General features: G+C 32.5%; 1 protein-coding gene across 1 annotated transcript; it reads left to right on the top strand.

The window, feature by feature from the left end:
- The first annotated feature begins 9417 nt into the window (after window positions 1-9417).
- Window positions 9418-11169, top strand: LOC107814932 (uncharacterized). The gene is made up of 2 exons (XM_075256573.1): window positions 9418-9614; window positions 10738-11169. Exons 1-2 carry the CDS (start codon window positions 9504-9506, stop codon window positions 10870-10872), a joined length of 246 nt encoding a protein of 81 aa, XP_075112674.1. The 5' UTR covers window positions 9418-9503; the 3' UTR covers window positions 10873-11169.
- The last annotated feature ends 1982 nt before the right edge of the window (window positions 11170-13151 follow it).

Genomic DNA, 13151 nt, shown 5'->3' with positions numbered 1-13151 from the left:
CAAAGAAGACAAGAATTTACATATCACGAAAAAACAAAATAACCAAAGGCAAGTGCATCCATAGAAAAATATCAACAAAAGGGCACTCCCGAGGTACTGCCTTGTAGTCCCAAAAGTAACTATGCAAGACAGGGAGATCTCCCGAGGTACCGCTTCGTAGTCCCAAAAGTAAATATGCAAGACAGGAGGATCTCCCGGGGTACCGCCTCGTAGTCCCAAAAGTAAATATGCAAGATAGGGGGATCTCTCGAGGTACTGCCTCGTAGTCCCAAAAATAAATATGATTTCAACAACTGCACATCAAGTACTCACATATCACAATTGGCACATCAAGTGCTCAAACAATACAACATTTCACAAATTGCACACCAAGTACTCAAATATTACAACTTGCGAGAAATCAACGATATATTATTTTTCCAAAATAAAAAGCCCACGACTCAGCCATAATGTGCACAAAAATCTTAACAAAATATTCGAAAGTGAAAAACTCAACAAAATAATATTTTACAATTTAACACTTCGCCTCAATATGATTTACGACCTTTATAACTCATTACAAATTTCAACGACATGAACTGAAAAGTAATTCATCAAGGAACAATGCCTTCTTTAGTCTAAATTTTTGGCAAATAGATTAATACCTCCTTTAAAATTATTTAATAAATTATTTGCAAATGAAAATTATGTAATGAAATTATTTCCACGAAATGGCAACTCAACAATCACGGAATTCACATAAAAGTCAAGTGGCAATCACACCAAATCATCATATAAAATAATCTCGGCAAACAAGGAAAAAGGCATAATAAATAAGGGATTTAATAAGTTCCCACAATTTTTCAATTTAATACATAAGGGTGACTACGAATTTTAACCGATACAATTTGCATATGTAAACCAAGTACGTACTCGTCACCTCGCGTACATAGTTTTCAATCATACAATTTTCACATAAGACTCAATGCCTAAGGGGTAATTTTTTCACACAAGGTTAGTCAAGATACTTACCTTTACAGAGTTAGGCGGATATTCCAAAATAGTCTTTCCCGCTTGAATTGACCTCCGGACAGCTCAAATCTATCCAAATTAATTGTATAATTTCATTAAAATTCATCGAAAATAATTCTGGATAATAAAACGTCGACCTAAAAATACACATTAAAAAGTCAACCAAAAGCTAATGCATGACCCCCCTCTCGGAACCCGACAGAATTTTTACGACATTTGAACACCCATTCCGATACGAGTTCAACCATACCAATTTTATCAAATTCTGATAACTGATCGACCTCCAAATCTAAAATTTTCTTTTTTGAAAAGTTTTACAAATTTCTCCAATTTCTTCCATTTGATTCACTAATAATCGATAAAAATAACTATGGAATCATGAAATATATCACTTTTGGATATAGAACACTTACCTCAATCCATATGACAAAAATCGCTTCAATCCGAGCTCCATAGCTCCAAATATATTAAAATGGCCGAAACCTTCATTTTAAGAATCTGTCCAGGTTATAAATCGCATTTGCCATTTCAGACTTATAATCGCATTTGACACATGCGATTTTGCCTCAGTCCCAAAAAATATAGCATTACCAGCCTTGAATAAATCGATCATAACTTTCTGTACCAATGTCCAAATAATAAATGGTTTAACTTTCTGGAAACTAGACACTAAAAGCTACAACTTTCATGTTTTGACAATTTTTAGATTCCTTATAAATGTCGAGATATAAGCTCCCAAAATCAGCTCCAGGCATCAGAAATTTCTGGCAATTACAAAACTGCTTTACCAACCTTCATTTAATTGATCATAACATTTTGTACAAATATTCAAATTTATGAATGGTATAATTTTATGGAAACTAGAATCAAAGGGCTACAACTTTTATGTTTTGATAATTTGCAGATTCTTTATAGATTGTGATATATACGCATCCAAAGTTAGCTCCGCGATTGCACCAGTTGCTGCCAAAAACAGCTCCTTCAGAAATTCCAACAACTTCAATAGGGCGCCAAACGATCCGAACCCCATCCGATACTCATCCGAGCCACTCGGGGCTTGTCCGAATATACCAATAAGTCCCGTATCATAACACGGACCTGCTCGAGGACTCAAATCACATCAAACAGCATCAAAACTACGAATCGCACCTCGAATCGAATTATGAGTTTATGAATTTTCCAAATTCTATAATTTGCGCCGAAACATATCAAATCAATTAGGAATGAACTCAAAGTTTGCATGCAAGTAATAAATGACATGATGGAGTTGTTCCAGAATCAGATTTTGATCCGGTTATCAAAAAGACAACTCCCCGGTCAAACTTTCCAAAAATTTTATATTTTCCAACTTTCGCCAAAATGCGTTGAATTGTCCTACGGACTTCCAAATCCAAATCCGACCATATGGCTCCGAAATCACTATACAAAGCAATTGGAATCATCAAAATTCCATCCTCGAGTCGTTTGCTCAAAAATCAAACTCCGGTCAACTCTTTTCATTTAAGCTTCAAAAATGAGAGTTGTTCTTTCAATTAAATTCTGAATCTTCCGAAAACCAAACTCGACCGTACAAGCAAGTCATAATACATATTACGAAGTTGCTCGAGGCCTTAAGTCGCTAAACGAGGTGTAAATTTTTAAAACGATAAGTCGGGTCGTTACATTTCTGAAGCATTAGCTTAGGGCTGTTTTAATCATTTTTAGCTATCTTCGTATTTTACTATAAATAGTTAAGTTTCTTTCTTAATTTTTCAAAATATTGGAGAGTTAAAAGAAATTAAAACACCAAAGCTAAGGGTGGGGGTCTGTTGCCTCCGTCATTGCTCATGATCTTGTCTTGAATAAAGGTATATTTAACAAATCATGATTTCAATATGGGCTAAAGTTTTTCTATGTTGACTTCGAAAGTTTTCTCGAGATATTTTTTGTCCAAGTATAAAAATCTCTCTCTGAGGAGTTGAGAAATTATATCATTATTTAGAAGGATGCGCAATTACTGTTGGAGTTGGACTGTTGGTAGGCATTGGAAGAAGCTTTATATCTTATCCTAGAAAGAATATCATGCTCATTTGATTGGTCTTTATATTGCAATATTTTCTAGTGCCTTTTGACTAGAAATATGATAATCTAGATAAGCCATTATCATAGCCCCGTACGTGTCCCAAAGACATATCTAAAATAAAAATATGGAACATCGGCTGAGAAACTAAAAACACTTATCCCACTAGTGAAATTGCATTTTTGCTTAGTCTAACCTCAAAATATTTGTCATGCAAATTTAACCTTATATTAAAAATAAATTAATTACTTAATTATATTCATTGAAATATAGTGGGAAATTCTTTCACATGTAAGTATTTTGTAAGTTGTCACAGTAGATATTGTCTTATTAATTTTTTTGATTACCGATTCCACTTATTATGCATGATTATTTGTAATCTCACTAATTATGCACAAATATTAATGTATAATTAGTTTTTAAATAATTCGATAATGCAAAAAAATTATGCTGATTAATATATAATGTATTTTATAGAAATTAAAGGGAGTATAAAGAAGGAGCTACTTCATGTTTAATGACGTGCTCTGCTACATCTTCTTGAACCGAGGATTTATCGAAAATCGTCTTTCTATCTTTATAAGATAAGGGTGAGGTCTACGTACACACTACTCTCCACAGACTCCACTTATAGTATTATACTGAGTTTGTTATTGTCGTTGTTATTTGTTATATAACATATTTGTGTGTTGCTTAATATTTGTGTGATCTACTATATATTTCTTGAGCTGAAGGTATATCAAAAACAATCTTTCTATCTTTATAAGATAAGAGTGAGTTTTGCGTACACACTACTCTGCTCGGACTCCACTCGTAAGATTATACTGAATTTGTTGTTGGTGTTATTGTTTGTTGTATAACATATTTGTGTGCCCCCTCCCCCTCCCCCTCCCCCTCCCCCAATAACATCCTTTTATCCCTAAATGTTAGGGACCCTTGAATACTCCAAGTCCATAGCTACAATAAATTATGTTTCTTCGTCAACTCATCACCCATTGTCTCAAAAGCATCTTTACACAATGATACTGATATGCCACTTCGAAAATTTGGCAGACCAAAAAGAAATATATATATCTCCAATCCCAACTACTGGTGCAACATGATTTGTTCATTTGATGCGATAAGATAAAAAAGAGTGGTTGACAAAAGAAGTCGGCGTGGCACGTGTCCTTCCCCAGATGGTTTATTTCTATTGGTGGATTAAGATTAACTGCCTCTCAATTAAAATATCTCATTCTCGTCTCTCGTGCCTATTAAGGGACCATCGGGTGGTAAGTATTTATTTATATTTAACCAGAGTTTTCAGGTTCGAATCGTAGGTATGAAATTATATTTGTTAGAGAACAATTTATTTTCTAATATGGGACTTTACAGCATGAATCCGAATATAATCAGGTTCCAATATGAATAACAGACACCGAACATTAAGTGAAAAACCAAAAAAATAAGATTTAATGTGCATCGATGATAAGGTACTAAGTATTGAACACTCTCAAAAGATATAGACTAAATTCCACCTTGCCTCCTTAATCTTTCGGGGTAAGGAAATAATATCGTCTTGCACCTTTTGAACGGAAAAAAAAAGAACTCCGTTTGATCCAAAAGTTAACCAAAAGATTATAAAATCCTTGCCAGAATTTTCAGAATGAAATTATTATCCCTGCTATATTATTGTACTTTAATTTAATCGCATACGCTTGTTAATTGCCATAAAAAGTGATTTAGTGACACGCTGTCCTATGAAGTTAAAATCTTAAATTCATAGTTAGTAATTAGGTTCAAATTATATTCATTGCCACTGTTAGGGGTGTAAAAAAACCGATAAATCGCATCAAACCGATAATCCGAGTTAAACCGGGAAAAAACCCCGATCATGGGTTGGTTTGATTTGGTTTGATGTTGGAAAAAAACTCGATTATAATTGGTTTGGTTTGGTTTTAACTTAAAAAAGTCAAACCGAAACCAAACCAACCCGATACTACATTTATTCAATTTTTAAAAATATTTTATACATATAAATATTTATTTTTAATATGATTTATAAATATTTTTTAAACTTTTTCACAGTTTTATCTTTAAACATATTATTTGAAGTTTGGACTTAACATTCTTGAATGGTTCAAAAAATTTATAGCTCATAAAGGTAGTAATTCAAATAAACTTCACATCAATACTAATGCTAACAAAGAAAATTCAATTCAACACTAGAAATGACAATAGTGTTGAATATCTATTTTTTAGTTTTGCATTGATTTATATTGAAAATGCATAACTTAGTTTATCTTTTTCTTTAAGTGCTTAGTTGTGTAATTAATATATTTATAGTTGTACTTATTTTAGCATGACTTATATAGTACTTTTAGATTATGTTAATATTTATTATAGCTTATTACTTAGTAATATTTTCTTTATGGGTTTTATTATCTTTGTTATTGAATATTTTAGTACAATGTCTTATGACTCATTTCATATTATTGTATTATTTTCTTGAAAAATATATTATTTAGTTGTATCCTATTAGGACTAGAGAAATATTTGGAGCACAAGTTATATATTTTGTCCTATGAAGACTTATCTGAAAAAAATCCGAAAACCCGAAAAAAACGAGAAAAACTGAAATTGAAAAAACCCGAATTTATTAGTTTGGTTTGGTTTATAAATTTAAAAACCCGATACCATTGATTTGGTTTGGTAATTGAATAATCCGAGCCAATCCGACTTATGTATACCCCTGACCACTGTTATGCGTCGCGTACCATAATCTTACAAGACATATTTTCACATGCTTCTTTATCTTATTATTAGTCTAACACTTCCCCAATAATCTTAATTTCCATTTGATAAAATTTGTGTTACAACGGCTTCTTCTTTCAAAGTGGCATGTTGGTAAAATTACAAGTAATTACAGTTGAAAAATAAAATAAAAAAAATAAAATAAAAATTCTTCAGGCTGAGGCGCGGATATTTCGCTCTCTTTAAGAAGATTCAAGTCTACTGCGGTAGCATCTTCACTGGTCCAACAGTAATACTCTTGACTTGTCCCCTCCAGGATACAACAGTCCGACAACGTCGTATGACTCGAACAAACTCTGGACAAGTTGTTGAGTCCAAAGCTCCACCAAAATGAACGAGTGATTTTATGGTGTGTCTCACACAACTGATATTAGTTGTGTGAGGCCTCTTTTTATCTCACACATTTATGGATCCATATCTTACATATTTGGGTCCACAAAATTCTGGGACCACAAAGTTGTGAGACAAAAAAGAGGTCTCGCTCACCTAGCGTCAGTTGTGTGAGGCACAAAATAAAAAATTCCAAAATGAACACCGTCCTTCAATCAAAATAATATTCTCTTTTGTAGAGAAAAAGTTCGAGACTTAGATTTTTTCTTTCTCTTAACTCTTTTTTTCAAAATACTAACCACATCTTTTTCATATACACTGTAACACTTTTCTCATTCACAACACAAAGAAGAAACACCACCATTTATAGGTGTAGAATCTCTTCCTTAAAATAAATAATAAGATAGTGAGATAATAAATTAGTAGAACATGGGTTGGTGGTTATAAAATATAAGCTTTAGTGGGTAATAAGTGGTAAATCATGGCATTAGTGGTTTCATGAGTTACACCAAACTACCAAAGTAATGATCACTTTCTTGCCATTTTATAATCACTATTTCACAAGAAATAATGCACTTTAATATTATAATTTTAATATTAAAATACGCTAACACCAACCCACCATAGATCAAAACCTTAAGTTCAAAACTCTTATAAGATGCAATATTTCACTGATGTAAGGATCACTAACGGATGTATCAAAATCAAGATGACAAAAAACAGAGAATTAACTCAATACCATCATCAGTTTGAAAATAGATGGACCAACCAAAACAGAACACTAGCCTTATTTTGTAGACTGATTGAGACCACCCTTCTATTCTAGCGCACAATGTTCACCAATTAGACGGGAACATAATTGGGGCCTACAATCTCCGGGTCATGCGCATGATGAGTTAGCTTGCTCAGTATATATCATTTTCACAATTCTATAGCAAATAAGCCATGTAGTAACTTCTAAGATTTGTTTACCATATTAATTAGTAATACTAGTTCTTGTTTGCTTTAAGAAGCAATACTAAAACTTTAATGTTGGATAAAGTTTTTAAATTATTGAGCTGTCCAAACGTAAGATTGGCCCCTGACGATTGACAAGAGCACATGCAAGTCGGTGCTGTATTAAAAGGGACATGCAAAACATGATTCATGATTGAGGGAATGGTATACACTTTTTTTTCCCCCAAAAAATATCTAATGTCCGTATTGGGGCCAAAATAATTTAGATTCTTATTAGAGGGAGCGCTCTCTATTAAGACAATTATATATTCAGGGTTCGAACCCAAAATTTTTAATCAGAAACATAAAAGTATTTATCGCTCTACCATGATCGTTTGTAATAATGGCGTATACACTTGCATATTTTGAGAAGTCAACTTGTTATGAGTCGCTTTAAACTCCCACGCTGTCACTCAAATGGACCATCTCCTTAAAATCCTAGTGAACATGGGAAACACATCAAAGCTGTCGTGGACTAACTGCATCCATACACGTGTGACGATTCGGTTTGTTCCATAATAATAAATAAAGATCAACCTATCAGCTTCGAATAGTAGAGTCGCAATGTGCATCTATTTGGAAATTTTTATGAAATATTTGTATTTAAACTCTTTTTTTTCTTTTCCTAAAAGTTGTTTTATTTAAAAACTTGCAAAAATAATTTAGTTGATTGAAGCTTCCGACTCGTTACTCTAGCTTGTCTCCAACGATACGATCAACTAACTAAAAGGCTAAAAGTTGAATTGCCGTGGGCAAGTTCAATTTCCTATGATCTTGTGATAACTGATAGAGTTATTGGTTGAGGCTGAGGGCGGACATTATTGTTTTGCTACTATAGGATATTGATTATTTCTTACTTCTTGAACTAGTTTTTTTAGATTGAATTAAATAAAATATTTATTTTCTTTTCATTAACCAGTGACGGATGAAGGATTGTATTCAAACGTAGAAGCTATGTGTTTAGATATGGTTCATTTAAATTCATAACTTTTGCTCATACCCTATATTTTATCTAATTAAATATAAAATAAATTTGAACCCATTATATTAGATGAACAACAACAACAACAACAACCCAGTATAATCCATTAGTGGGGTCTGGGGAGGGTATTGTGTACGCAGACCTTACCCCTACCCTGGGGTAGAGAGGCAGTTTCCAAATAAACCTTCGGCATCCTTTCCTCTAAGAACTCCCCACCTTGCTCTTGGGGTGACTCGAACTCACAACCTCTTGGTTGGAAGTGGAGGTTGCTTACCATCGGAGCAACCCCTCTTGTCTTAATTAGATGAAATGTTGTAAAATTGCTAATCTGAACTTCTAAAGTTCAAATTTTGGATCTGCCTGTGAACGAATGCATAATGCAGCGATTGAGTTTAACCAAAACTAAGTAACTACAACTATGTGTTAAAAACACGTTAGATATGTGCAGAGGCGGACACAAGTGGATTTAGGGGGCGGAAGGGATCGCTGAAAAATTACACTATATATATAAGACAAAATTTGATTTTTATCTCTACATATATATTATGTTTTGAATCCCTTTGTAACAGCCTAAAAGCATAACTTAGTGGTCAAGGGAGTCAAAACCTTTATGAAGTCATTGATTCAATTCCCACTAGCTACAAACTTTCTTTAACTTTTTTCTCTTTTGAACCGCTTAATGGTTATTTCTGTCTGAGCCAAGATTTGAAGCTAATGGGTTCAGAATTCCATTCCTTCTAAATTACTGGGTTCTAAATTAATGATTTGTGCATATTCAATGAATTTTTAAGAACAAATATAGAGTTTGGACCAAAGCTACTAGGTTCGACCGAACCCACATCCAAAGCTATAGCTCTACCACGAGATATGTGCAAATAATATGTTCCGTAAAAGAAATCAAATAAACAATAAGTTTAAAATATCTCAAATCATAAAGTTCAAATCTTAAATTGGCCTCTAACATTAACCATTGTTAAATGGAATCGTTTTAATTCATGTTACTTTTCTAGAAGAAGTTATCACGGATTTATTAAAGGACAAAAAAGTAAGAAAATTGTGAATGGCGTTTTTATTCAGCTATCAAAAAATAGAAAAATCCGCAAGTCAAATAAAGGATTTAAGGCCGAAAATGTCGGGAAGAGAATAGTTGCCGAGTAATTAAATCTGAATACTGACAGTTTGTAGTGGGTCCCATATATAGCCTGTCCAATTCCTTCCCCTTCCTATAAATTCCTCCAATTATTTTCCTCCCTTTACCCACCTCATCTTCTACCAAAATAATCAGGAAAATTTTCCGCCGGAAAATCCCCCAGAATTTTCCCTTCTTCTCAAATGAAGAAATCAGGAATTGTGATTGCTTCTGTAACTGCAGCTTCTGCTACTGCTATTTCTTCTTCAACTTCTTCTTCTTCTTCTTCTAAAGTTCGAATTTCTCGTCATCAGGTAAAAATTCCGTTCTCTGTTCTCTCCCGTTTCTATTGACTTAAACTCTGAAACAGATCTATTATTTTAAATCAGTAGATTAACGGGGATGGAGCTAGTAAGAGGGAAGGCGTAGTGGCGTAGCCACATGTTCAGTTGAACACCTTGATCGGAAAATTATACTGAGTGGGCGTTTGGACATAAGAATTGTAAAATTAAATAAAAAAAAGTGAATTTTTTTTGAAGTGAAAATGGTATTTGAAAATTAAAGTTATGTTTGGACATGAATATAATTTTGGATTATTTTTTGATTTTTGTAAGTGATCTGAGTTAAAATTTTGATTTTTTTTTGAATTTTGGAGTTTTTAAAATTTTCTAAAAATTCAAAATTCATTTTCAATTGAAAATTGAAAATTTTATGGCGAAACACTGGTTTCGAAAAAAAGTGAATTTTATTTTTTCGAAAAAAAAAGTAAAAAAATTCTTATGTCCAAATAGGCTCTGAATATATAGAAAATTATACGATAGATATATAGGTCAAAGATTATATTTTACAAATATATATTAAATTTTGTACATACTTTGCAAAATTTCTAGCTTCGCAACTAGGAAAGGGGGTTTAACGAACCTGTTCATAAAAAATTATACTTTGCAAATAGGATAAAATTTAATTTTATTTATTATATATAAACGGTTGAATATCATTGATATTGCGAGAAATTCGTGGTAAAGAGGTTCAAAAAGTTGGTTTAAATCACAAGTTCTCAACTATGATATTTTAGTACTAATATTTTTTCGATGTCCTTATATAAATTTTTGACTCCGCTGCTACATACGGTGTACAATTGTGCTAACTAATTATTTGAGATAATTGATTTAGATTTAGTATAGTTTTAACTGCTTAACATATATATTCATTGAGTAAAAAAAAATTAGTATAAGTTTTACTAATGGATATCGTTACAGTCAAAGGTAATTAGTCTATTTGAATCGGCCAATTCTTAATTATCTTGGTCAATAAAGAAAATTTCGCGTCTCCTAACTAAAATTAACCTTTTTTTTAATTTCCCATGAATTTTGGTCGATTTTCTTTGTGGAGATGAAAAGGCATAAATTTTTTCCTTCTTTTGTTAAATTAATTCAGGATGATAGTTTGAAGAAGAAGAAGAAGAATGGAAATTCTTCAAAGTCAGTGTCAGCACCTGCATCTTCAGATAAATTTGCTCCAAAATTTGATGGATTAAGATTTATTGAGACACTGGTTACTGCTCACAGATAAGTTAAATTTCGGCGAATTCTTGAGTTTTTATAAGGGGCAGTAAAATTTTTGACGGATTTATAGGAAATATCAGAGAAAAAAAATGAATTTGTATGATAATTACCCATTTTTCTTGAATTTTTATCTTTTTCGTTTTTTATTTGGGGTTACTGAATTTTCATTTCCTGATTCCTGTTATGAGTTGTCTGTATAACTCAATTAGCCAATTGATGACTCTGTATTGAGGGCTCTGTTTTTCTAGTTCAATTGTAGAGGAACAGAAAAGTTGAAGGAACAAAAGTAGCTTTTTCCTATTGATTTTTGGATTCTTTTTTACTTTTTGCTTTTTGCTTTTTTTTTTTTTTTAATTTATAATTATTATCATAGTTGATTTTTTTTTCTTTTTCTTTAATTTGTTCGGAATTGATGCATATCTAAAAAGGCAAGGCCAGTATACAAAATATCATGTATTCGCGCTGGATTTGGGGAAGGACCGTATTTCTAGGGGTGTGGTGTAGGCAATTTATCATAATTTAACCAGTGGTTACTTCTACGATTCGAACCTGTAACTTATAGGTTACACGGAGTCAACTTCGCTATTGATTCATAACTGTTAGTATTATTTTATAACGATAGTGTTCGAGTCAGCTTGGGCACACTTCGATAATTTTCCTTTCACCCGTATTAATAACTTTATTCGTCAAAATTTAGACATATGAAAGGAAATTACTTACTATATTTTTTCTTTTTTTGCTGCGATTTAAATCCTAATTTCGCATGATTTTTAGTTTATTACCTACTTCACGTGTGCGATTGGTGAATTGTTATCGTATTCTTCATATGATTGGTTGATAGTTTTCATTCAAAGTAAAAAAAAAAATGATTAATTTATTGTTTGTAATTGTATGTTTAGAAGTTTTGACAGGGCCAAAAGGTTAGGACCATTTCTTTACCTTTACCTTTTCTTTTTCTAATAAAATTGGGACAAATGGCATGATCAATTACCAGAAAACAAAAACCAAAAGAATAGGCCATCCACAAGTTTGTTGAATTTGGTATATTAGACGAATATAGTTACTTGTTATTCAAGTCAATTAGGGGAGACGTCACAATTTGATTTTGGCAAGCAGCTTTATTTTTTCATAGCGTGTCGGCTGTGAAAAATAAAGAGGAGTTATTTAGAGTGAATTACCAAATGCACCTTAAAAATACAAGTACATTTTGACTACTCGCCCATCTAAACACTTGAAACAAATTGGCGAGTTGAGTTATTCATTCGGTATTTATGCTAGTGAAAGATAATAGGTATTTGATGGATTAGTCAAAGCGTATGTTTGCTTTCCGAACACCACTATTATGAAAAATATCAGCTGTTACAAAGATAAAAGTCGAAGTATTATACTACTTCATCCGTCCCATTGTATGTGACGGTATTCTAATTTCGAAAATCAACCAAATTTATCTTTGACCTTATTTAAATATTATAATATTTTTACATAGTTTTTAAATATATAAATTTTATATCAAAAAAAATTAAAGATGCTATGTCCGAGTTCATAGTTAAATGAACTCATTTGAACTGTGAACTCATTTGACTTTCGAAATTTATTTGGTGAGGCCTTTTCATTATTATGGCCATAAACTATAACAACTCCAGCTCTTTTGACTACAATACACACGAAATTGAATTCCAGTAATCTAGTTATTTGAAAAAGAGCATTTACCTTTACTACAGCTAGGACTAAGGTCAGTGGAACAAACTGCACCAAATACACCATAAGCCTAAGCAAAATAAACATCAAATTTAGACACTCTTGGTTCCTAGTAAAGCGTAAGCAGTCCGGTGCATTAAACTCTCGTTATGTGTAGGGTCCGGGGAAGTATCGGACCGTAAGGGTCTATTGCACGCAACCTTATCCTAGATTTCTGCAAGATGCTATTTCCACGGCTCGAACTCATGACCTCCTGATCACATGACAACAACTTTACTTATTGCGCCAAGGTTCTCTTTCATTCCTAGCAAAGTGTATATACACATAAAAGAAGCCCTCTTTGCTAGGAAAGATAGGGTACTAGGCTGTTTGTCTGGTTTCTGTTCTGTCCTCTGTACTTTTTTGTACCATCTTGGTACTTCATTACTAATAAAACTTTTACTAGTGTCTTATATATAGAGAGAGAAAAAGTCCCACAAACACTAAATCATAAGTGTATGCTTATTCAGCAAAGCAATTCCAATGTCTTTCTGCAAATTCAACCTCCACAATGCTATATATTGTTTTGTTTTTTCCCACTTTCTTTCA

This window comes from Nicotiana tabacum, chromosome 1 (genome assembly GCF_000715075.1).
Source record: "Nicotiana tabacum cultivar K326 chromosome 1, ASM71507v2, whole genome shotgun sequence".
NCBI classification, from domain to species: Eukaryota; Viridiplantae; Streptophyta; class Magnoliopsida; order Solanales; family Solanaceae; genus Nicotiana; species Nicotiana tabacum.
Note: the sequence above shows the minus strand (reverse complement) of the source record. Positions and strands in the feature narration are given on the sequence as shown.